General features: G+C 54.4%; 1 protein-coding gene across 5 annotated transcripts in view; it reads right to left on the minus strand.

Moving 5' to 3' along the window:
* ZFYVE28 (zinc finger FYVE-type containing 28) overlaps nt 1–25,486 on the minus strand; it is a 108,353-nt gene that overhangs the window by 16,939 nt on the left and 65,928 nt on the right. For 3 of the 5 annotated variants that reach the window (XM_064584150.1, XM_064584149.1, XM_064584151.1), the window contains exons 6-8: nt 25,100–25,189; nt 16,377–16,478; nt 9,054–10,268 (exon numbers count right to left, since the gene is read on the minus strand). In XM_064584150.1, coding sequence (XP_064440220.1) covers nt 9,054–10,268; nt 16,377–16,478; nt 25,100–25,189 — 1,407 coding nt within the window. Of the gene's footprint in view, nt 1–4,630; nt 6,796–6,904; nt 7,010–9,053; nt 10,269–16,376; nt 16,479–22,907; nt 24,209–25,099; nt 25,190–25,486 lie in introns of those variants that run through there. The other 2 variants (XR_010409235.1, XM_064584152.1) reach the window with 2 other exon arrangements.

Genomic DNA, 25,486 nt, shown 5'->3' on the forward strand with positions numbered 1-25,486 from the left:
AGTAGGTAGTAAATGTTTTCCCTCTGAGATCAGGAACAAGGCAAAAGTATCCTGTGTCAGCTTTTCTATTCAACATTGTACTAGAGGTCCTTGCCAGGGCAAAAATGCAAGAAAAAGAAGTAAACAATATCCAATTGAAAAGGAGACATAAAATTGGCTTTTCTCACCGGTGACATCATCATCCACAGGATATCTGATGAATCTTCATAAGAACTACTGTAACTAATGAAGTGAGTTTAGTAAAGTTGCAGGAGACAAGACCAATTTACAGCACTCAATTACATCTTCCGATATTACCAATGAACAAATAGAAATTGAAATTACGAGACAATATCATTTACAATAGTGTCACAAATATAAAATACTTAGAGATAAATCTGACCTGAAAAAAGATGTGCAAGACTTCTACAGTAAAAACAATGAAACTTTGCTGAGAGAATTAAAAACATAAATAAAAGGAGAGATAGACCATGTTCATGAATTGGAAGACTTGATATTATTAAGGGGTTAATTCTTCCCAAGTTGATCTGTAGATTCAACAAAATTCCAGTCAAAGTCCTAGTAGGCTTTGTTTTTGTTTTTGCTTTTGTTTTTCCTATAAATTGACAACCTGGTTCTAAAATTCACATGAAATACAGAGGACCCAGCATAACTGAAACGACTTTGAAAAAGAAGAGGAAGCTGTAGATTTATACTGCTTGACTTTAAGGCTCATTATAAAGCTACCATAATCGAGACAGAGTGATACTGGTGTCCATGCAGACAGATGAACAGAACGGACGAGTCAGTCCAGACATAAGCCCACAAGATACAGCTGACGGACTTGACAAAGGTGCAAAGGCAATTCAGTGGGGAAGGGACGGGCTTTCTCAACAAATCGGGTTGAAGCAACTGGCTTTCGTTATGCAAAACAAAATAAGACTCTGATCCATACCTCACACCATATACAAAGTTAGCCCCAAATGGATTACAGACCTAAATGTAAAAACGAAAAGTATAAAGCTTCTAGAACAGAAGAAAAACCTCTGTGATCTGGGGTCATAAAAATAACTCTTAGATATGACACCAAAATTGCAATCCATGAAAGAAAAAAGTTGACAAATTGTGGACTTCACCAAAATTAAGGACTTCTGTTCTTCAAAAGATACTTGGAATGAGAGGACAATGCACAGCCTGGGAGAAAATACTTGCAAATTATATCTGATAAAGGACCCCCGAATGAATGAAGAATGCTCAAAGCTCAATAAGGAAAAACCCAAATGAAAGAAACAGCAAAAGGTTTGAATACAGTAGATTCTTCACCAAAGAAGACAGGCTGGTGGCAGAGGAGCGCATGAAAAGATGTTCAATATCACTGATCACTGGTCCTCAAGGACACGCAGATTGACACCACTGTGGATACCACTTCCCGCCATCGAAACAGCCCAGGTTAAAAAGCTTGACACCTTGGCCTTTGCTGGACCTACTGCCTGGGGCACATCCCCTCCGTCCCCCGCCCTCCATTCAGGTCTCAGGGGGTGTCACCGCCCCAAGGAGGCCTCCCCTGATTGCTCTGACTGCAGGAGCTGCCCCAGAGCCCACCTGTCACTCCCCATCTTATGCATCGATTTTATCTTCTTCCTGGCACTGCACCCCCACGGGGTGGGGCAGGTGGGGAAAGAGGGAAGCAGACCCAGTCCTGCACTGACAAAGGCGGAGGGAGCAGCAGGGTGGGAGGACGTGAGATGTCTGGGGTGCAGGGAGGCAACCAGTCTGGAGGAAAGAGCTGTCTGGAATGAGGGGGGCCTTCTAAGGCCACGCTGGGTGGGGCCACCAGGGGGAGGAGGCTAGGACGGAGCTGTCCTGGGTGCCCACTCACCAGGCAGTCACCACCACCCCTCAGCCAGGCCAGCTCCACACCTGGCTGTGAGTTCGTAAGAAGGACCCTGACACTGGGGAGGCCCATCAACAAGAAGGGCAGCATCCCTCCCAGGACCCCCACCCGAGTGCCTACCGGTGTGGGACTCCCCGTGGCCTCACAGGGTTGTTGCGACCCTGTGGGCTTCTAGCAGCATGGGCCTTGGTCACTGTGCTTGCTGCAGGGTGCCTGGCGGGTGCAGTGAGGGGCTCAGGCAAGAGCCCAGCCCTGACCTGCCCTCTGAGCTCATGCCCACGCTCGCTCCCGTCCCGCCCCGCGTCGGCCGCGCAGCCCCATCACTTAGCAGTTGACTTGCTGACAGTCATTACGCCTAATCTGTTTTTCAAGAGTCTAATTAATTCCAAGTCTGTCTCTATTTTTAACCCACTCAATCATTCTTGTTTTTCCTTCCAGGGACGTGACGTGGTGGAGGGTTCGCCCTCTTTGCACTGCGGGGGGGACACCTGCCCCGGGGACGGATGGCTGCAGCAGCGAGGCCTGCCCCCAGCGTCCCGCCCCAGAATGGCTCTGGCAGAAAGGGCAGCAACGGGCATGTCCCGATGGGGCGGACACAAGCCCGGGGCCCCGCAGCTGCCAGAGAGAGGTCAGGGGTAGGCCCCGCCCCGCCCGTCACCCCATCTTGGAGCTGGTCTTCTGCCGAGCCCCAGGAAGAACCGGGGCGGGGGGGCAGGCAAGGAAACGGCTCCTCCACGTCTGGGGTCACTGAGTGGCCAGTCCGCCCAGGCAGCACAGTCCTTTCCGCTCACATCCCCTTTACCTTCGAAGGTGCCGGCTCAGGCCTCGTTCCCCGGGGCACCCCCAACCACCCCACTGCCTGCACCAGAAGCTGAGGCTACAGATCATACACTGGAAAGGGACACACACCCTTCCAGGTCGTGGAGGCCAGAAGATATGCCAGCGGGGCTGATCCCAGGCACAGAGGGCCCAGCCGGACTTGGTCGGCTAGAGGGAAAGCCGACTGGATGAGGCGTGCCCACGGCACATCAGAAGAGCCCGCCCCACGCCTCTGGGGAAGGTTTCCACGTGATGGAGGCCTCGCCAGCCACCACACGCTTCTGGAGGAAGCTCTGTCTGTGCAGCCACGTGTTGCCCTCCCCTGGGCTGGCCACGGAGGGGGCCGAGGTCCGCAGGGTCTCAGACAGAGATCTCAAACAGTTCCCTCCGTCTGGGGAGGAGGGTCCATGGGGCCCAGGGGCCCTGGAGCTGGCTCCTCTCTGCAGCCATACTGCTGGGGGATGGACCCGGGCATCCCAGGGCCCCGACACCCCTGAGCCTGGGTTCCAACCCCGGCAGTGGGCAGAGGGGCTCGGGGGGGCCCCGACGGGGCAGCACCACACAGGAAGGCAAGGGATCCGCTGGAAAAGGAGCCGGGCCAGAACCAAGCTCAGTCAGCGGTGGCGCCGGAGGCTGGAGTCGTCCAGAGTCTGTCAGCTTGGGCCCGAGTCCCACCACAGTGCTCCACGTCACCCTGCCCGGGGGTCACACTACCCGTGCGGAGTGGTGAATGAGGCCTGGAAACAGTGAAATCCGGGGATGCAACGGGGAGGTAAAGTCAAGACTGGTAACAGCAAGATGGCAAGGGGCCGTGAGTAACAATCCTGAGCCACGGCATGAGTAATGACGGGTGAGGAACGGCGAGTAACGAAGACAAGTAACAACGAGGAAGATGCAGAGTAACAAGAAGGAACAATGTTCTGTGGCCTCAGCTCCTCCCCCGGAAGCCACCTGAGCAGGCGACCCTTGTTAGCCCATTCTGCAGCCGACAAATGGAGGCTCGGGGAGGCTGAGGTCAAGCATCCAGCCGCAGGCGCCCTCCCTCCCCTGGACCCAGCCTCCCACGGCATCTGCAGGTGCGGGGGAACAGGCCCTCTATACCACTACCCGAACAGGTGAGGAATCACAACAGGTGAGCCTTGCTAGCAGTTTCCCCCTGCAAGGACGGAGCACTTGGTCAGAGCACACGTCACCTGTTCGGAGCAGAGGCTCAGAAGCCTGTGCCGGGGACAGCGCTTCCAGATTCTCACCATTTGACCCAAAACGACAGCCAGGGAGGCCCACCAACTGCATGAGGGAGAGGCAGGGGGGCCGCCAGCCAGACTCTCAAATGCAGCTGGGGAACTGAATACTGCAGAGCAGGCCTCCAGAGCAGGACAGGCAGCGAGGTGGCCCGAAGCCAGACTGGAGTGACCCTGCCTGTGCGTCAGGGTGGCCATCAGTCCCAACTGTCAGAGACAATCTCAGAAGGCAGAACCACCCAGACCTCCAAAACCGGGTCAGGGTCAGTGGTAAAACAAAGAAAGCCACGGCACATGAGCCGGATGCCCTGGCCTTGGGGAGAGGAGGGATGGAAAGTGCACAACCAACCAGAGGAAAAAAAGGAAAGCGAGAACCACAAGGTTTCTCTAGAATTTTCATAAACGTAATTACACAAAACAAAATGAAAGGCTTCTATAAATCAAAAGACACCAGGCGCCTGGGTGGCTCGTTGGTTAAGCGATTGCCTTCGGCTCAGGTCATGATCCTGGAGTCCCGGGATCGAGTCCCGCATCGGGCTCCCTGCTCAGCGGGGAGTCTGCTTCTCCCTCTGACCCTCCCCACCTCATGCTTTCTCTCTCTCTCTCAAATAAATAAAATCTTAAAAAAAAAAAAAAGACACCAACACATGGAATCAGGGGGCAAGGAGCACGTGGGGTAAATCTGTCCACAGCAGACACACCAGACAGAAGGAACGCTTTCAAGTCAGTAAACAAGTCATGAAAACCCAGTCAGAAAACAGGCAGAAGACAGGAGTGGTCGCTTTGCACACGAAGGAAGAAGTACCCAGGGTACCAATCATCAGAGGAAAGCCAACTACAGCAACCAGGGCGTTGTGTTTTGCCTCTCAAGTCTCGGGGGGAGGGGGGCACCTTGCTATGATGAATTGATAAATGGGTGCATGTCTGGAGAGCAATCTGACCTTACGTGGCGGTAAGTGGCGCCTTTGCCATGGTGACCCAAGGATCCGCTCTAAAGACATAACCCCAGGGGCAGACACAGAACCCTAAGGGAGAGGGGCCACAGGCTAACCTAGCATGGAAAAACACACGGAAACGGGAAAATGTAGAATAAACTAGCTATGTCCTTATGTCCTTAGGATACAGTAGAATTCAATGGAAATAGTATTTTTTAAGCGCTTTACAGAGAAATGGTCATAATATGTAGTGAAAAAAATAAAACTGCTCAAAAGATTCGGGGTGATTTTTATTTCCTTCTGTTGTTCTTCTAACGTTTTCAGAGTTTCTATGATGAACGGGGACCACGTTTATAGTAAGAAAAAGAGAGCCCATGGTATTTTTTTTTTTTTTAAAGATTTTATTTATTTGACAGAGAGAGACACAGCGAGAGAGGGAACACAAGCAGGGGGAGTGGGAGAGGGAGAAGCAGGCTTCCCGCCGAGCAGGGAGCCCGATGTGGGACTCCGGGATCATGACCTGAGCCGAAGGCAGACGCTTAACGACTGAGCCACCCAGGCGCCCCAACCCTATGGTATTTTTTAAAGAAGGCAGCAGGATGGAAACACTCTGGTCAAATGTCCGTGGAAAGGACAAACAGATGTGAGGCAGGCCGAGCCTCCACGCTGTAGACAAGTGGCTTATTCAGGCTTTAAGAGCATGGAAGGTTCTGGAACAGTGAGGTAAGTCTAGACAGGGAACGACAATCTTTTTAAAAATGCTAACTTTCCCTTTAAAAAGATCCTAACTTTTCCTGAAAAGGCAGGAGAGAGGCCAGTAAAAAGAGCTGAAGAACGCATGGTTCTAGAACATTCTTTCCAGGACTCTTCAGGGGGCCATGTCTCAGCACCTGGCAACAGCACTGATGGAATTGGTCTGTGGTGCAGCGGGTTGAATGTAGGGCCTGGGGGAATGCCCCAGAGGGCGCCTCTCCAGCCCAGACCCTCTGGCCAGCCTGGCAGAGAGCCCAGTGCCCGGTCCTTCCACCTGGCTTCTGCTTGACCAGGAAAATCCACTCCCTGTGTCCTCGGGATGAGCAGACCTCTGTCACAGCTCCATGCGCTTCCTGCCTGGACCAGCTCTGTGTGGCGCGCAGAGGTGTGAGGCTGTGCCTGAGTGACCTCCTCGAGGGACCACGGGACCGGGAGCTCACGAGCCCAGCACCACACCCGCTGCTCACTCCTCCCGCCACCGCCGGTCCCCACTGCAGAGGCACCTGCGGGGGGCAGACAGGCAGGAGGCTGCAGGCCAGCCACCTCTCTGGGCAGTCTGAGCCGACGCAGACACCAGCCTCCCCATCTGCAGGCTGCCCCTGCACTCGAGCCCCGCGGTCTCCATCGTGAAGCCTCGAGACATCATGAGGACAGCAACACCCGACTTTCAGGAATCTCCCCGCTGGAATCCGGGTAAACGTTCCGCCTGTGTGAGGTTGGTCTTTTGTGACTGTCACCTCCAGCATTACTATTAGATCACGCTCCATGAGGTCAGCTTGTGACGTGAGGGAATGGTGCTCCTGTCATATTTGCGGCTGGTGGACCACGGGCCCCATCTGCCGACACCTGGCTGACTTGATTCCGGCTGCCCCTGGCGCCGGGGGGAGGGGGGCACCGCTGTCCAAGGCCCTGGCCCAGACGCATGGCTGTCCTGATCACCAGCCACCTGCCACATTCTTCCCTCCTCAGGCCCTCTGCACCTTCTGGATAAAGCTTCCCGGGAAGATGGGACTGTCTCAAGGCCACGGTGGGGCTTCTCTTTCCTCTGCTCAGCTCAGCTTCAGCGTTTGAGCGAAGCTGGATGGGGCCCGGGAAGCCATCTTCATAACGCAAACGAGCGGTGTCCACCGTGGGAAATGTCAGGAAAGCAGGAGACAGAGTAGGTGTCCACCGGCTGGACCAGAAAAGGGGCGGGGGCAGGTCAAAAACTGAAAAATCCACATACCCTGTGGAAGAATTTCTGATGATTTCCTATCATCCTTGCAGAAAGATGATTCACTTACCAATAATCAACCCTGTGCGGCGGGCCCTGAGGAAGAAAGCTGTCCAGCGCGTTGTGACAATAATTCATTCCTCCAGACGTGGCTGCGCTTGCATCTCAAAAACAGCTTTATCGGAAAGAGGAGAAGACGTTTGCACCGTCTGTAACAGCCGAGTCCGGCACAGCCCCACGGCCAGCACAAGACCTGCCTGAGGGTGCGCTGGCTCAGCCACATGGGCTGGACGGGAAGGTGAGCCCGCCTCCAGAAGCTACGATGGCCAGGCCTCCCAGCTAGAAGGCCAGGAGAGCAGGGCGGACGAGAGTGTTTGCAGGGTGAGGCCCTGGGGGTGGGGGGGAGAATGCATGTGTGTACATCTTTGCTTTTATTTTTAAAATTGAAAGGCAAACTGTAAAAAACTTAAAAACTGTTACCTTTAGGAAGAGCAAGGTGAAGAGATAAACTTCTCTGCATACACTGTAGTTTATAGATTTGATGGGAACCAAGCGAATATTCGAGATAATTATACAATTAAATGTCAATGACCATCTCTACATATCTTGAGCTAAATGGGGTAAAATGACCTGCTGTAACACCGGGGGCTTAGTTGTGTGCTCGAAGGACAAAGGAGCCAGTTAACCAACGCTGGGGCTGCAACGAGCGCTGGCAAGGATGTAGAGAACGCGGGGCCCGGCGCATGACCGGCGGGAGCATGCACCGTGGAGGCTCCGGGAAACAGCTGACAGCCCCTCAAAAAGCTGCAGAGTCAGCGTATGACCCACCAAGTCTCCTCCTGCATCTACACCCAGAAGAAAGAAAACCTCTGACCACACAAGAGTGTGGACGCAATTCTGCAGAGCAGCATCATTCATGACAGCCGACATACAAACAACACCCGCCCACCGGCGGATGAACAGACAGACCGTGTTCTGTCTGTCCAGCAGAATATCAGTCAGCCACAAAAAGGAAAGAAGTGCCACCGATGTTTGCCCCAACACTGACGAGCCTTGGAGACATCACGCTCAGGGAACGGAGACAGGCATCAAAGCTCATGTACCATGTGATTCTGTGCATGGAACTGTCCAGAAGAGGCAAATCCACGGAGACAGAGGGTAAGTTAGTGGTTGTCCGGGGCTCAGGAACCCCACACGGAGCTTCCTGGGGGACGTGGAACGGTGGCCCTGACACCCGTGGGGTCCTGGCCAGCCCCTGTCACACAGTGCCAGAGGACCGTGGCCGCGGGGGCTGTGTCCGGCTTCCAGCCTGAACCCCCCCCACCCCCGTCCTCCCACCTCCTGCCGGCAGACCCAGCAGGCAGCGCCCCAGGGAGAGGACCAGGGGTTGTGACAATTCAACCGTCGCGTGTGAGCCCAGCACCCCCTTCCCAATGCTGAGGATGTCGCAGGCACATGGCGGGCGTGGGGGCAACGCTCACTGAATGTGCTTCATCAGGATATGTCCAGGGTGTGGGGAGCAAGGGAAGGGAGAGCGGCCTTGAGTCAAAAGAGGTGTGCAGACGCCAGGGCCCTGCAGACCCATGCCCCCACCTCGGCCCCCCTTCCTGGTCCCCTGCCTCTGGAGAAGAGCATAGGAGCGCCCCTGGGGAGGGCGGGGGGCGGAGAGAACAGAGTCCTGGGGGCACTGCCTGAGAACATACCCAGGGTGGCCCCAGGGTGGTCCCGGGATCCCAGCACGGCCCCCAGGGGCGCCACGTCCACTGCTGAGCATCCACACAGCTAACTGCAACCCCACGGGAGCTAAGCAGCCGCGTGGGTCAGGTGGGCGCTGGGCCAAGGCCACCACAGTGATCAAAGTGGAAAGCATGTTCAGGGGTGTCCACTGCCCAGTCCCTGCCCCCACCCCGCCCCCGGACAGACATGGATCACCTGGGGCCAGGATGGGCCACGGTGGTGAAAGGGGGTGGGCAGAGGGCTTGGCACTGTGCCCACACCACCTGAGAGGTGCCTGTAACATCAGAAGGAGGGTGGGCAGGGACTCACTGGGGGACATTTCTCCGCTGGACTGGGCGACCAGGCTGATATATGCTGCCTAACTCCCCGTGGCGTAGGTGTCCCACACTGGCCACCTCCCCCCACCCCCACACCGAGAGCCCCGTGGGAATGAGCCCTGAATGCAAAGAGAGGAATCCAGGGCGGGCAGAGATGGCTCTTACCTGGAGCCCGACAGGCGCTGAGGCTCCTCCTCGGCCGCCTCTCCCTGCTGACTTTCCACCCTGGCCTTCGAGGGCTGCCCCTTGTCCTGCGGCCCAGCCATGCCATTGTCCGCTCCAGGTGACCCGTCTGCGGTGTCCAGCTGAGGCCCCGAGGTGTGTGTCAGGCACTTGGAAGTGGGGGCGTCCTCTGAGGGCAGTGCCTCCAGCACAGGCCGGGCCTCCTCCTGTCTCTGGGCTGGGCCCTTGGCGGAGCCGAGCTCAGAGGTGCTGATGACGCTTCCCCGGCCGCACTTGTCCCGCAGACTCTGGGCGGCGGCGTCCTCCCTGCCGCCCCCACAGCCCCCGCAGCACACGCAGGAGTTAAGGAGGCAGCTGGTGGCCGCGGTGCTGAGTTTGTGGGAGCCACCGTCTGTCCCCTCGGCTGCAGGCTCCGACGGGGAGACACCGTCCCTGGAGGCTTCCGTGGCAGAGACGGCAGAGCCCACGGCGGGCGTTGACTTGGGGTTGAAGATGACGGTGGCTGAGAGCTTCATGCCCCCGGTCCGGTGGGCGATCATCTCGGCCGTCTCCGCGGCGTCCACGCCCCCCTCCCAGCCGTCCAGGTGCGGCTGCCCATCCAGGCAGCTGCAGGAGTTGGGGCCCAGCGCCCACATCTTGTCGTGAGGGACGTCATTGTTATTGCTCAGGTCCCCCTCCTCCGCCTCTCCGCGCCCCCCGCCCTGCCCTCTCTCCTGGGGGTCAGCACTGGTGCTGCCCGCCCACCCGGACGAGCCGCCCGGGGCCTCTGCGGCCCCCTCCACGTCATCCATGAAGAACACCCTTCCTTCCTCCTCGTCGCTGCCCGGCCGCAGCCGTGCACTGCCTGGGGACGCCTCCCCATGGGGGCTGCCCTCCACCCCTGGCCGGCGTGCTGGGGACTGGCAGGCACTGGGCGGGGAGAGGAGGGATGACATCTCGTCCCCCGCCCTGTGGACCATGCGGTTGAGCTGCTCCAGCTCCTGGTCGTCGTACTGCATGGAGCAAGCCAGCTCCGCCTCCGGGTTCTTGGCCTTGGTTGAGAGCAGCTCCTCGGCGGGAAGGGGTGAGGGGAAGGCCGGTGCCAGGGCTGGGGGCACCTGGGTGTCTGCACGGATGGGGAACTCCACGTCTTGGGAAATGCAGAGGTTCCTTTCCAGCGTGTGAAGCTCGTCCTCGGTCAGGGTCTGCAGCAAATCCCTACAAGGGTCAAGACAAAAACCACGGGTGAGGGTCCCAAAGGCCACACCAGCCCCCTGGCCGAGAGCGGACAGACACAGCGTGCTTGGCAGCTGCATCCGCAGGGAAGCAACAAGGTGTCTGTGGGGATCCTCCCGAGCCACAGGTCGGACGGCGGCCACGGGGACGGATGACTGCCTTCCTGCGATGGTTTCTTTCTCAAAAGTGAGGCTCTCACAACTCTTGCGGAAAACAAGAAGGCCCTGGTTCTTAGGGACGCGATCATCGTGTTAAGAAAACCTTCTAGGAGTAAAAACAAAATGTTGGTTCACATACAGGCTCTCACTCCACACATGTTCTCGAGCGCCCTTTCTGGGCCAGATGGAGAGACGTGCAGGCACAGCTCAGGCCCGTCATGCCCTTGGGGCTACGTTGGAAGATGCAGGTAATAAACACCGTTTCTGTGAATGATGACTTCATCACAACAGCAACTACAACAAAAGAAAATGCCTACGGGCAGGAGGGCACATGAACACACCTGACGTAGTCTGGGGAGGCTTCCTAGAGGAAGGGGCACTGAACCAGTGACCTGAAGGGAGTTAATGTGGCAACGCCTGGGATGCGTCTAGAGCAGCTCTACGTGGATGCGCCTTGCTCTCTGCCAGTGTAGGTCTGAGTCCAGATTAAAGACTCCCGTGCAGTCTTGGAAACGCATGGAAAAGTGTACTTCCCGGAAACGCGCAGCCTGTGACTCTTCATAAACTGAGCACGCCCACGCGGACAGCACCCAGATCCAACGGCGGGCGGTGAACCAGGCTCGCAGGCCCTCACGTGCCTCCCTGCTCACTCCCTGCCACCCCCACCACCCTGACTTCCAAAGACTGAGGTGGTCTTGCCTCTTGTCACTCCCTGCGTAAATGGGAATGTGCTGTCCACACTCTCTAGAGGCAGATTTTGTTTGGCAATATCATATTTGTATAGAGCCGCCAGGGGAAACGCAGGATGGCCAGTTGAATTTGAGTTTCAGATAAACAACAAATACTTCTTAAGCATATGAATATTTTTTAGAATAAGAATGTCCCAAATGAGGAGCATGTGGAACATTCTTGCACTGAGAAAGTGCAAGATAAACTCACTGCTTATCTGAAATTCAAATTCGGAGGGTTCTGCTGGTTTTGTCTTGCTGGATCCGACAACCCTACTTGGTGATGGTTGTCGATGGTCCAGTCTCATGGGTAAGAATCTGCCCAACACTTGTTGGGCTCTGGCTGCCCACCCTCTTGGAGCGCCTCCCAGGGGGACACACCTGCACCTTGCTGCGGGGCTCACGCTGTGCACCTGGGACATTCCCTTGCGGCTCTCAGGCCTGGTCGCTGGCACCCCCAGGCACTCCTGCCGTTTTTCACTTTAAACTGCTCAGCCTGCTGAGTGATGGAGTGCGCACCGGCGTGCACGCTTGGCAGCCCTTCGATGTACCCTCTGTGAGGCCTTTTCAGGTCTTCTGCCCATTTTTAGTTGGGTAATCACTCTTGTTCTTACAGATCGGCAGGAGTTCTTTATGTTTTGGATTTGAATTCTTTGATGGATCTGTTCCCCAACTCTGGGGCTTTCTTTCTTTTTTAAAAAGATTTTATTTATTTATTTGACAGAGACACAGCGAGAGAGGGAACACAAGTAGGGGAAGTGGGAGAGGGAGAAGCAGGCTTCCCGCAGAGCAGGGAGCCCGACATGGGGCTCGATCTCAGTACCCTGAGATCATGACCTGAGCCGAAGGCAGATGCTTAACGACTGAGCCACCCAGGCACCCCCTTTTTTTTCTGTCCTATTTAAGCAATCTGCCTACTCCAAGGTTACAAAGATGTTCCTGCTGCTTTCCTCGGCAATCTTCATTGTTTTACTTTCCACGTGTGTATCTGTGATCTATCCGGAGTTGATTCTTGTGTATGATTATGATAAAGATCCAGACCCGTTTTTCCTCACATGGATATTTGCTGACTCGGCCCATTTATTGGAAAACAGCAACCATCCCCACTGCTCTGCTGTGTCTCCTTTGTCATAAATCAGGGGGGCGCGGACGTGTTGGTCTGTTTCTAGGCTCTGTCCTGTTGACGGGGTCGGAAGCCGCTCCCTGCCCAGCAGGGCTGTCGGCTTTGCTGCAGGAGAAATGCACACGTATTCACAAGCGTGGTCACACCAGCATCATTTGGAAAGAACCAAAGCCCAGCATGGGTAGAGTGGGTAAATAATGTTCTTTTTCTCCAGTGATCTTCTTCTTTTTGGCTACTTTAGGTCCCTTGCATTTCCACATGAATTTGAGAATTAGTTTGTCAGTTTCTACCAAAAGAGACAAAAACCTCCTGAGATTCTGACTGAGACTGCGCAGAATTCATAGATTGATTTGAGGATAATGGACATGTCTGCAATGTTAAGTTCTTCACTCCTTGAATATGGAATCACTCTCTCTCTACATCTTTAACATTTCATGCCAGTAATGTTTCCTAACTTTCAGTGGCGGCCTTAGACAACCGCAGATTTATGCTTAAGCAGCTGATACTTACTGACATTACTGCAGACGATATTTAAATTTTTTATTGTGATAGAACTACTATGACATGGAATTTACCATCTTAACCATTTTAAGTGACAATTCAGTGGCACTAAATACATTCACATCCTAGCGCCACCACCCCCACCATCCGCTCCTAGAACACATTCATCTTGTAAACCTGCAACTCTGTCCCCATAAACACTACCAGCACACTTCACCCCCAGCCCCCCGCCCAACACCCACGCCCGCTCTCTGTCTCCATGATTCTGACTAGTCTAGGTCCCTCCTATAATTGGAATCACACATAGTTTGTCTTTTCGTGGCCGCTTAGTTCACCAAGCATGTCCTCCGGGTTCATCCGTGTGGTGGCTGGTGTCGGGACTGCTTTCCTTTTTATGCCAGATAACATTCCCTTGTGTGATGGACCACATTTTGCTTCTCCACTCATCCATCAGTGGACACTTGGCTTGCTCCCACACCTTAGCTACCGTGAATAATGCTTCTTGGACACGGCTGTCCACACGTCTCTCTGAGACACTACTTTCAGCTCTTTGGGGAATATACCCAGATGTGGAATTGCTGGGTCATCTCACAATTCTATTTTTCATTTTTTGAGGGACCTCCACAGTGTTTTCCCACAGCGGCACTACCATTTTGCACTCCCACCAACGGGGCACAGGATTCTAATTTCTCCACATTCTTGCCAACACATAGTATTTGTTGTTATTTTTTGTTGTTGTTGTTGTTATTTGTTATTTGTCTTCCTCCCATCCTACCAGGTGGGAGGAAGAATTACATTGTGGTTTTGATCTGCGCGTCTCTGACAGTTAATGATGCTGAGCATCTTTTAATGTGCTTGTTGGCCATTCATACATCTTCTTCGGAGAAATGTCTTTTCAAATCCTTTGCCCTTTGGAATCGGGTTGTTTGGTTTTTCTTGGTGAGTTTTAGGAGTTCTCTATAGCTTCTGGGTATCGATCCCTTATCAGGTATAAGATGTGAGAATATTTTCTCCAACCTGTGGGCTGCCTCTTTACTCTGTTGAGAGTGTCTCGTGATGGACAAAATTTTAAAACTTTCAAGTCCAATTTGTCTATTTTTTCTTTTGTCGCCTGTGTCTTTGGTGTCCTGTCCAAGAAATCATTTCCAAAACACGACATGGTAGAGCACTTGTCCAACGTGGTCTTGTAAGAGTTTTATTGTCTCAGGTCTCACATTTCTGTCCTGGGTCCACTTTGAGTTAATTTTTGTGTACAATGGGACAGAAGGATTCAACTTCATGTGTGTGTGTGCATGCATCTCTCTCTCATCAGATTAAGGAAATCCCCATTGATATTTTCATCATAAAATAGGTATTGAATTTTTCAAATTCTCACACTGTAATTTCAAAGTGATTTGGTTCTCCTTCCTCTTTTAAAAAATTTTTGTAGCAAAACGTTGATTTTATTTTCAAATGTTAACGATGCCATGTGTATCTGAACTCCACAAGACATGGTGATGATCGTTCTGCACAATGCACACTTATTCACGTCCACCCACACAGACTTCTGCAGTCTCTCCTGCATTTCCACATTTGTATCTGGGCGTTTGCCTTTGCCTGAAGAACTCCAATTAACTCTTCTCTGTGGGCAGGCCGCTGCTGTATCCCTTCAGCCTCTGCTTTTCAGTAACTCACCATTTCGCCTTCATGGTGGACAGATGTTTTCTTCCAGCACTTGAAATAACATCATTCCATTGCCTTCAGGCTCCCATTGTTTGTTTGTTTCTCAGGAGATAGCTGTCAATTTTACGTTCTTTTCCCAGAAATATGTCCTTTTTCTCTGGCTGTGTTTAAGATTTTTTTCCTCTGTTTTCAACAATTTTACTATGATATACCCAAGTATGCTTGTATTTATCTTCCTTGTAGTTCTTGAGCCTCCTGGGTCTGCGGGCAGAGATTTCTCTTCAGTTTTGGAAAATTCCTTCCTTCCTTTTTTTTTTTAAGATTTTATTTTTTTAAGTGATCTCTACACCCAGCGTGAGGCTCAAACTCACAGCCCTGAGATCAAGAGTCACATGCCCCACCACCCCGACTGAGCCAGCAGGTGCCCTTCTTCCTTCCTCTGATTCCAATCACGTACATCAGACTTCAGAGCATGTCGCACCTGTCTCTGATGCTCTGGACCGCTCCCCCGCCCACATCCCAGCGCCCAGTGCCCCCCCATCCCCATGCACTGGCCCTTCCCCCACAAGGCACCCCGTCTGTGCCCAGCCCCCTGCTCTTCCATCCACCATCTCTCCTCATTCATCATCAGACGACCAGGGAGGGCAGCAGCCTCTAGGTCCAGGGTCGCAGTTTGCCCGGAATGCCCACAGCTGGGCCTGGGTGCGAGGCAAGCAGCTGCAGCTATCTCTCGGATGAGCCATGGTCTGGACCAAGCACCCGTCACAGGACCCAGGCTGTGCCTTGCCCGCCCCCAGAGCCAGTGACTCTCCAAGGACCACCCTGCTGGGCACTGTCTGCTGTCTGGATTCACAGCACTTGGGCTCCTCATGGGGCCAAGGGCAGCTTGGAGCAGGGGACTCTCCAGCTCTCTGCAAGAACTGGCACCAGGAAAGGAAAGCCGGCCCTGGGCTGCCCTGGGCTGGGCAGTCCTGCTGGACCCAGGAAGTCCATGCAAGAGTCCACGGGGTCATCAGCTCCACCAAAGGCATGGAAGGGAGCTTCCAGAAACCAGAGCCACGGTAAGAAAGACCTCTGAGTCCGAGGCCACGGGGCCAGGGAGGAGCTTGGAGGACCAGGGCCCACAGCCTCCTGCTGTGGAATCCGTCCAGGAGGCCACAGCTGGGCGCTTTCAGCTCCGAGGGGCCACCCCCGGAAGGGCTCCAGGCCACTGGGAAATGAGGGTTTGTGGGGAGGCACAAGATGGAGGGGGCTGGCTTGAGGCCTGTTGCTGCTAAAAGCTGAGGGGAACCCCTTAGAGCAGAGGACAGTCACCCAGACCAGGCACCACCAAGCCCACAGGGCAGCACACAGGGGGCTGAGGACACCAATGCCACGTGGAACCCCGGGGAGCCAGGACAAGCCACAGCATGGGAGGGGCACTGGTGCTCAAGGGAGCTGGGCCCTTCGCCCCTATGCTGGGGGGAGCACTCACGAAAGCCCCTTAGCAAGCACCCACCCCCGCCTGGGCCCCAGCCACAGCCCTGCGGCTTCCCTCCCAGCTGACAGCCCTCCCCTGCAGGCTGTGTGGCCCTGGGGGCACCTACATCACCCCGTTTCCCAGCCTCTCCCTCTCACGCAGAGGGCCCTCGGCCATAGCGGCTGCGGTCATGTGACCGACAGTTTAAGCCCATGGTCACTGTGTCACCGGCCAAGAACAAAGAGCTGGGTTCTGTGGGGAGACAAGGGTGTGGGGCTTACACGGGGGCTCTAGACATTATAAACCAGTAACTAAAGACAAAGACCAAGGTTGCAGCACCTCTGACGTGAGCAGAGAGGACTGGGAAGAGCCCCACCCGTCCTCACAGAAAGGAGGGCTGGGGGCCAACAGGGACTGCAGCACCCCCTTTCCTCCCCTCCCCCACGGCCCCTCCCCCACCTTATTTTCCGCAGCAAGGTGTGGAAGGGTCGGAATAGCTCAGACATGTCTTCTGCCTTGCGGTCCAAGTTCAGGGGTCCGTCTGCGTAGACCACGAGGCCACTGCATTCAAGACAAAAGCCAGGATGGTGTGAGGCCCTGTAGCCCCCTGGGGCGAGCCCAGACCACAGCCAGGGACTCAGACCACACACACTTCGCCTTTTGTGATTGAATCTTAAATATGTTTAGAAAAAAGCACTGAAAATTACTCAGACTTTATCATCTTCTGAAGCTGATAGCTGTTGTTCATTTGAGGGATCATAAAATAATCATAAAAATATATCTGTTCACATCACTGCTGCAATCAGATAAATCAGCATCAAGATTTGTTACTAAAACTACCTCCTTGAAAACGGGAACTTTGGATTTGTGTTTAAATTTAATACACATGCAGAGGCTTATGAGAATTAGAGGTGTACCATCTACTGCAGACGTGACGGAGAACTGGGAAGTGAGAGCTGGCGGCCCCTGCCACCCACCCATTCACCCACGGCCCCGCGCCAATGCACGCAGATGCTGAGCCTCCGGGGCTGAGCCCTGGCGGGGGTCCCAGGAGGGCTGGAGGAGCATCTCAGGGACCCTTGGCGCAAACAGGGGGGACTTCTCACAAACCTGGCCTACAGGCTGCCTTCCCAACCTCCCACGGGACTCCCAGGCTCGGACCTCCCTCACCCGCCTCCACACTCTGAAGCTCAGGGGCTGCCCTGAGTGAGTCCTTCCAACTCACTGACCACAGCCTCTCCTGCCTCCCGGACCCACAGCACACTGTGACAAGCCAGTCCCAGCACCCCCGCCCTGCTCATCCGGAACCCTGGGAGGCCCCCACAGTGAGCTGTGTGCTTCGTGGCTCCCCCACCCCCTGACCTTTGCCTAGCCTGTCCCCAAGCCTCCTTTCCCTCCTAGAGGTCTGACTCATGCTCCATCACCCATCAAAACTGGAAACAGCCTCGTCACCCCCAGGCAGGACGGACCCTCTCTCTCCTGACCCGTGGCTGGCACACCATCTGGCTCTGCTCAAATGCCCTTCCACGGGGTCCCCATTCCACAGGCAGCACCTCATTCATTCCCTGTGGCAATCTCACCTGCACAGTCCTGCCCAGCTCCAAGCATGCCCCACCATCCTGTCCAGACCTGCTTCTCCAAGAGCTGGCCCATCTCTGGAGGACCCTTCTGTGGGACCAGACAGCTCATATCAAGGTGCCCAGGGAATGAACCCCCCCCCACACACACACAACGCCTGCTCCTTGCTTCCTCGTCAGAGAATGGGGGAGGGACTTGTGGATTTGTTTGCATAAATGGAGAAGGGTCCCCATGTCTCTCTCTGCAAATGAACAGAATCTCATGTCTGCACTGGGATCGGGTCATCACTATCCAACATGGAGTCCTCATTAGCTCAGGAATGCGTCCAGGGCAGGGAGAAAAACTGGTAAAACTGAATGGACTGTTTTCCCTTTAAAAGGTTAGATTCCATGTGCACAAAGAAAGATTCAAAAGTCACAGGAAAAACATGGGCTGTGCTACCTCCTGGGGCAGAGGGTCAGGGCTGCATGGGAATGGGATAGATGGCAGAGGACGCCCCGGCCAGCCTTCCATTCCTTCCAGTCTGTTTTATGGGTCTGACACGAGCTGACAGTTCTGGTTAAATTAACAGTGTTCGGGGGACAACTTCCCAAGATAGAACCTTAATTTCATGGGTAAATCAGTGGTCTCGGCCCAAAGGCCATGAAAAGGAGCTCTGCCCAAGGCTTCCTGGCAATGTTGTCCTTCAGAAAGCAGCGAAGGGGGCAGGGAGGGAGCCCAACTCCTCTCCTGGGTCCCAGGGAGGACACTGGCTACCCCATCAGTGCCATGAGAACCAGGCCCGGGGCTGACCGCGCCTGGTCTGGAGCCTCAGAAACAAACCCATTACTTAGGAGGGCCCCCAGAACGGGCACCACGCCAGGCCACACTACTCCTGTCACTGCCAAGGAGGGGCAAAGCAGCCCCTGGGCTGAGCCTGGCAGAGGTGGAGGGAGAAGGGGCCCGCTGGGCTCACGTGGGGTCGGGGTTGGGGGGCAGGCTCAGGTGGGCACGGGGCAGATGCCCAGCATGAGAGGAAAACTGAGCCCCCACTCCCATTCTTCAAGTCACCTTTTCACTGTCTTCATAATGTCCTTTGATGCACAAACATTTTTAATTTTGATGAAGTTCAATTTACCTATTTTTTCATTTGTCACTCATGCTTTTTGTGCCAAATCTAAGAATCTACTGCCAAGCCAGGAAATGTGAAGATTTACCTTCTGTATTAGTCAGAGTTCTCCAGAGAAACAGAACCAATAGGGGTGTGTGTGTGTGTGTGCGTGTGTGTGTGTGTGTGTGTAGGTGTGTAGGGAGGGGGTAGAGTTTGGTTGGTTGGTTTTTGTTTTTGTTTTTTGGAGAGTTATTTTAAGGAACTGGTTCACACAACTGTGGATGGCGGCCACGTCCAAACTCTGCAGAGTGGGAGGGCAGGCTAGAGACCTAGAGACTCAGGGAAGAGTTGATGCTGCAGCTTAAGTCTGACAACAGTCTGGAAGTAGAACTCCCTCTCACTTGGGGAACTCTGTTTTCTCTTAAGGCTTTCAACTGATTGGGTGAGGCCCACCCACATTATGAAGTGTAAGCTACATTACTCAAGATCAAGATTTTTTTTTTTTTAAAGATTTTTTATTTATTTTTATTTGAGAGAGAGAGAATGAGAGACAGAGAGCATGAGAGGGAGGAGGGTCAGAGGGAGAAGCAGACTCCCTGCCGAGCAGGGAGCCCGATGCGGGACTCGATCCCGGGACTCCAGGATCATGACCTGAGCCGAAGGCAGTCGCTTAACCAACTGAGCCACCCAGGCGCCCTACTCAAGATCAAGATTTAAATGTTAATCTCATTTTTAAAATAGCTTAGAGCAACATCCAAACTGGGGTTTGACCAAATATCCGGGTACTGTGGCCTAGGCTAGTGGACACATCACAGGGCCCAATTCTGTTCTTCTGTGTATGGCTATCCAGTTGTCCCAGCATCACTTGTTGAAGAGACTAACTTCCTCATTGAATGGTCTTGGCCCCCTTATCAAAAATCAGTTGGCTATAGATATTTGACTTATTTCTGTTGTCTTGATTTTTTCCTGTCAGTCTATCCTTATGACAGTACCACACTTTTGATTATCATAACTTTGTATTAAGTTCAGAAATCAAGACATACGAGTTCTCCAACTTTGTTTTTCTTTTTCAATATTGTTTGGGCTATTCAAGGCCCATTGTGGTTCCATATGAATTTGAGGATCTTTTCCATTTCTGCAAAAAAAAGAAAAGGCCAAGGTAGTTTTATAGGAAATGTATGGAATCTTTATATAACTTTGGGGAGTAGCGCCATCTTAACTATAGTAAGCCTTCCAATCCATGAACATGGGCTATCTTTTCATTTAATTGGGTCTTTAATTGTTTTCAGGAGTGTTTTATAGTTTTCAGTGTACATGTTTTCCACTTCCTTGGTTAAATTTACTCCCAGGTACTTTTTTCTTTTGGATGTTATTGGAAATCTCTTCTTTAAAATAATATTTAATTACATACGATGGAATATTATTCAGTCTTAAAAAAAAAGGAATGAAGTTCCTACATGCCATATGGATGAACCATGAAAACATGATGCTCAGTGAAATAACCCAGGCACAAAAGGACAAATATTGTATGATTCAATTTATATGAGGTCCCTAGAGGAGTCAAACTCATAGAGAAAAAGTAGACTAGAGGGTACCAGGGATGGAGGGAGGGAGCGGGGAGTTGGTGTTGTGATGGGAAAATTCTGGAGATGGTGGTGGTGGTGGTGAATGTGAATGTGTTTAACACATTGTGTTAAATAATGTGAATGTGTTTAACGCCACTGATGTACATTCAAAAAGGGTGAAAGTGGTCAATTTTGTGTTATGTCTATTTTACCACACAAAAAAAGTTAACATTTATTGCTTTGATTCTGTTTACAAAAGTTATAGCTATCATGTTAAGAAGTCTTGTTAAGTAGGGCGCCTGGGTGGCTCAGTCGTTAAGCATCTGCCTTCGGCTCAGGTCATGATCCCAGAGTCCTGGGATGGAGTCCCACATCGGGCTCCCTGCTCGGCGGGAAGCCTGCTTCTCCCTCTCCCACTCCCCCTACTTGTGTTCCTGCTCTCGCTGTCTCTCTCTCTGTCAAATAAATAAATAAAATCTTAAAAAAAAAAAAAAAAGAAGTCTTGTTAAGTAGAGACATAGTGTTTAGTATAATTTTTTGTAGTCAACACACTGGGAATGTTTTTCCATGGCTTTGGGGATTTTTCACCAATGTTATCTAAATGGCTGGAGTATTGTTTTTAAATAATCCCTTAATTCTGGATATCCACACCCTCAGATTTTCATGATTAAAAATAAACTTCTAAAACTCTTTTTAAACACAGATTGTGCCCTGTCAGGTCAATGCAACCAAATTCTGCAAAAGTAGTGCCACCACCTGCCAAGCACTAAGGACATGAGGGAAAACAGTCCGTGAACACTCCTCACGGTAGCGCTTCCAGGCTTGTGGGGAGATGCGAATGTAACACAAATCCCCTTTATACGAAATATCACAAAGGCAAATCTACAGACACAGAAACAGATCTGTGGTTTCCTAGAGCTGGAGAGGTGGGAGTGGAGGGGGTGGAGGTGACAGCTAAGGGGAGGGGTATCCTTTTGGGGGGATGAAAATGTTCTGAAATTAATGGTGATAGCTGAACAACTCTGTAAATTTACTGAAAACCACTGAATTGTACGCTAGAAGTGGGTGAGTGGTGTGGTGTGTGCATTATATCTAAATAACGTATTTTAAAAATAAACAGTCCAGAGTACACATGCGACCTTGCTAGAGGTAAGCACCTATAGGAGAAGGGCTGCAGGTAAGGCAGGTTGTGTGGAGACTGGGAAGGGGCTGGACAGGGGGCTGTCTCTGGTGGGGAAGCAGGTGGGCAAGGAAACAAAGGGAGGCCAGAGACCTCCCCCCGAAATGGGGCAGCAGCTTCTGGAAAATTCTGGTGGTAGGACTGCAGGGTGGGAGGTGGTGGGAGGCGGTGGAACGATGAGAGAGGGGAAGGGATGGGGCTGCTGGGGGAGGTGGGGAGGAAAAGGGGAGTGAAGGGAGGAGAGAGGAGAGGAGAAAGGAGGGGAGGGGGGGCAGAGGGGAGACAGAGGAGGGGTGGGAGGAGCAGAGCTGGCCCCGCTGGGGGAGGGGGAGGGGGGACAGGAGTGGGTTGCAGCTGGAGCGGGAGCAGGGCCTGGGGTCTCAGTGGTTCTGGGCAGGTCAGCCTGGGATGCAGCTCCAGGAGGAGGGTGTCCCTCTCACTGTGTGTGGGGGGAGAGGGAGGGACAGGTGTAGAGGTTGAAGCAGAGGCCAGGGCTGGACCAGCAGCAGAAAGAGGGTAGTGAAGGGAGACTTCCAGGCAGGCCCAAGTAACCAGGTCCACCCTGATGGGGCCACTCACTGGGCGCTACCTCTGGAGATTCTGTTAATGTCTTCATTCACTTATATCTTAATGTCTTAAGATAAATCCCCAAAAGTGAACCAGTTTGTCACATTCAGAACCTTGTGGAGACTCAGTTTCCCCCAGGACATGTGTCCCCAGCGTCCCCACCCCCAGCGGGGACGTGATGCTAAGTCAGGGGGACCAGGACCAGGGGCGCAGGGGAAGCGTGGGTGGTGGGGCCCAGGGCCCAGGGCTGGCATCCGAGCTGGCTGGTGTGGAGAAGACCAAACCCCTCTCCAGCCCCGTGGACACCCTGCACTGGTCCAACTGGCCTCCTAAACCTCCTGACCCCCCCACGGCCCTCCCCCATCCCTGCCAATCTCTCAGGGCTTGGCTTACCACCTCTGCCTCAGGCAGGCCTCCCCAGGGCCACAGAACCCAGTGGTCATCAGGCAGGGGCAGGGCTGGGTCGTGCCCCCTCTGGCCGCTTAGCGCCTGTCTCCTCATCTGTGATGGGGCCAGAGATGCCATGCCACCTCAGAGGGTGTGTTGTTCCTGGAATAGCTCAGAGCAGGGCGTGTGGGAAGGGGCTGGAGCTCCTGAAGGCAGGGGGAGGGCCTGGAGCAGTAGAGAGGCTTCACCCCCAGACCCCTCTGTTCTCAGTGCTCCCTGAGTATCACCTGGAGTCCCAGGAACACACATCACAGATGTGACCCAGGAAGCCTGCTGTTCCAAGAGTTGGCCTCAGTGCCACACAGGTCCCATGGCCCGCCCCTTCTCCCTCCAGCCGAAGGTGCTGCCTCCGCCCCTTTGCCTGCCCGGCCCCCACCCCAGCTTCCAGAGTTTGCTCCAGCACTGGGGAGCCGCCCCTCATGCTCGCAGCTCTTGTCCTCTCTAGAGGGTTTCTGCCCCAAGGTCCTATCCTACCCCAGCAACCAGAACACTCCACGGCAACTGCTTCTCTCCTACCTGTGCACCTGCCCCGTGGGCGTCCCGGTACCCCTGGGGACAAGCACAGGGCCAGGTACACAGCAGGTGCTCAACACATGCTCGCTGGGCAGGTACAGGACCGAGCAAGTCCCGGCCCCACCTTGTGCAGCTGTGGCGCTGCCGTGGACAATGAGGGAGGAGGGGGGCTTCCGGCGCCGGGGGAAGTGACCCTGAAGGGGCAGCTCTGGCAACAGCTGCTCACCGCTCTACTCCTCCTTCCGAAGGATGGAGAATTCCAGTTACAGCCTCATGTGCCCTAGAGCCCGCACAGCCTGGCTCTGAGGGAGGGCTGCTGACGCTCTGAGGTGGACCTGGGGTGGCCATCGTGCAGCCGTCCTCCTGGCCCAGCCAAGCCCAGCACCTCTGCTCCCTAAATCCTGCATCAGCTCCTACTTCCTGGCGGGCCTCCCTGCACCTGCTCTCCCTTCACTCCAACTCCAAAACCTGCCTCACTTAGCTGTGACTCAGAGCCTTCCCTCCTGTCCTGGGGGATTCCAAGGGCACCCCACACGGTGCTGCCAGGAAGGGGGCACAGGGACAAAGGCCCAGCCCTTGGGGCCCTCACTCTCCCTCCCAGGACCAGGGGACAGAGAAGGAGCAGAAGTTCAGATGTCCACAGGGCAGCAGCAGTCTGCAAACAGGGCGCAGTGAATCAGGTCAGGGAGAAGTGGCCTCGGGGGGCTGCTCGGTGAGAGTGGGAAGGCCTGAGAGCACGGTCCATGACCACCGGGTCTGGGCCAGCGCCAACAGCTAGGCTGGTAAAGGCTGAACAAACTCGCTCAGCAGGCTCGCGTGTGAGAACCTGGACACCACGCACTCAGGCTGTCTGATGCCTCGTCTTTATTCTAAATGGGTTTTATTTTAAACTGACTGCGAGAGTCTGAGCACTTCCCTGAAGATTAGAACAGGTTCCGTCTAAGACAGCGCAAGTCCCTCGTGTCCCCGGACGAGCCTCCGAGGGGCCACGCGGCTCATCAGAGCACGCCGGTCAGTGTGCACCCACACCAGCATCCACGTGCACTGTAAGGCAGTTCCAAAGGAAAGCCAGCCTGGGAACCCCACCAGCGTGACGACATCCCTGCCGCGGCTCAGTGGTGGGGGGCGCTGGATCCTGAGCTTCAAGCACTCGCCAAGGAGTTTTAGAGAAGAAACACAGCCAGGCCAGGGTCTCAGGGCTTCCGGAAAAGCAGCCTGTGAACCGTGTGACGCAGAGGAAGGGGACAAAGCCCGCTCTGCTCACAAACCCGCGGCCCAGACCCGTAGAAGCAAGGCCCCGGCTCAAAGCAGCGTTGTCTTCGACATGAGTGTGGCCGCAGAGAGCCGTTGCCTAGAAAGCAAACGATGTGACAAAATCGTGCGGCCCACTGAGGGCCCACTTTGGGCCAGGCCACCAGAGCTGGCCCTAAGGGACATCTGTCCTCTGCCTCCCTCAGCTTCAGGTGAAGGCAGATTCTAGCGATTAAGGCAATTGTAAAGTGTGGGCGTTCTGGCGAGCTGGGACGCGCTCCTGCTTTCCCTGACGGGTAAACTCAGGGAGGAGACAGTCTCTCAGGGAAAAGGACAATGGAAGGAAGGGCTGGAGACCGAGCACCTCCTGCCTTGGGGTACACAAGGCCTAACCCCACGTGCTGGCCGACACCTCTGAGCCCACAGGACCCCAGAGGCCTGAGCCTGAGCTCCGCTGCTCTCACGACTCGCACTCCGCACCCAGCAGGAGAGGCTCTGCCTGGGCACGCCCCCACTGCCAGAACAGCTGCACCCCACCTGCTCTCCACCTGCTAGGTCTCATCTCAGCCCCCGCCAGCCTGTGAACGATTCAGGTAAGCCCCTCCCATCGCCCCCCGGGAGCCAGGGGCCTCCTCCCACAGCCCATGCTGGGCACTCTGCTCCTGCGTGTGCCCCACATGGTTCCACATGGTGCGTGGGGCGCTCCTCCCCTGGGCTGCGAGCATAGGTGACTGTCCATCTCACCTGTCCAGTTGGGTGTTGGGTATCCAGCCATCTCGTACTATCTAGGGTGGGGGATCCCTCCCTCACCCTCAGAACACCTGGTGAGGGGCGACAGCAGGCCTGCTTGGTACCGTGTGGGTGGCCGAGCAGCCACCTGTTGGGGGTGTGAGTGCCAGCCATTAACACCCAGAGGGGCCCAGCACTGTCTTACTCCACAGTCCTGCTAGGCTTCTGCCCAATGGCTGTCCCGGGCGGGAGGAACACTCACCACACGATGGCCAACCTGGGGATGGTAAACATGAGGGCTGGTTCGTAGTCGTCAATCATGTCCTGGGTCAGGTACCCGAAGTCCAGGGCCCTGGCCGAGGGACAGAGAGCAAGAAGGGTGACTCCTGCCCACCTGCATCCACTGTGGCCCACTCCACCCTCACCTGCGTCTGTGCTCAGTAGATGGTCAGGAAGGTGACAGGGCCACACTCTGCTCCAGAAGGCCCGAGCAGAGGTGGCTGGTGCTTACCCTTCCCCCATCTTCCCACCTGCCCGATCCCATCTCTGGGACAGAAGGTGCAGGGAGGAGGAAGGTGTGCTTGCTGAGGGGGGGCTCACGGGGCAGCGACGGTGTCTGGCAAATAAAACACAAAAGCTTATCCCGCCA

Source organism: Mirounga angustirostris, unplaced genomic scaffold (assembly GCF_029215605.1).
Source record: "Mirounga angustirostris isolate CCGP_5_RB_7025 unplaced genomic scaffold, mMirAng1.0.hap1 SCAF_2, whole genome shotgun sequence".
NCBI lineage: Eukaryota > Metazoa > Chordata > Mammalia > Carnivora > Phocidae > Mirounga > Mirounga angustirostris.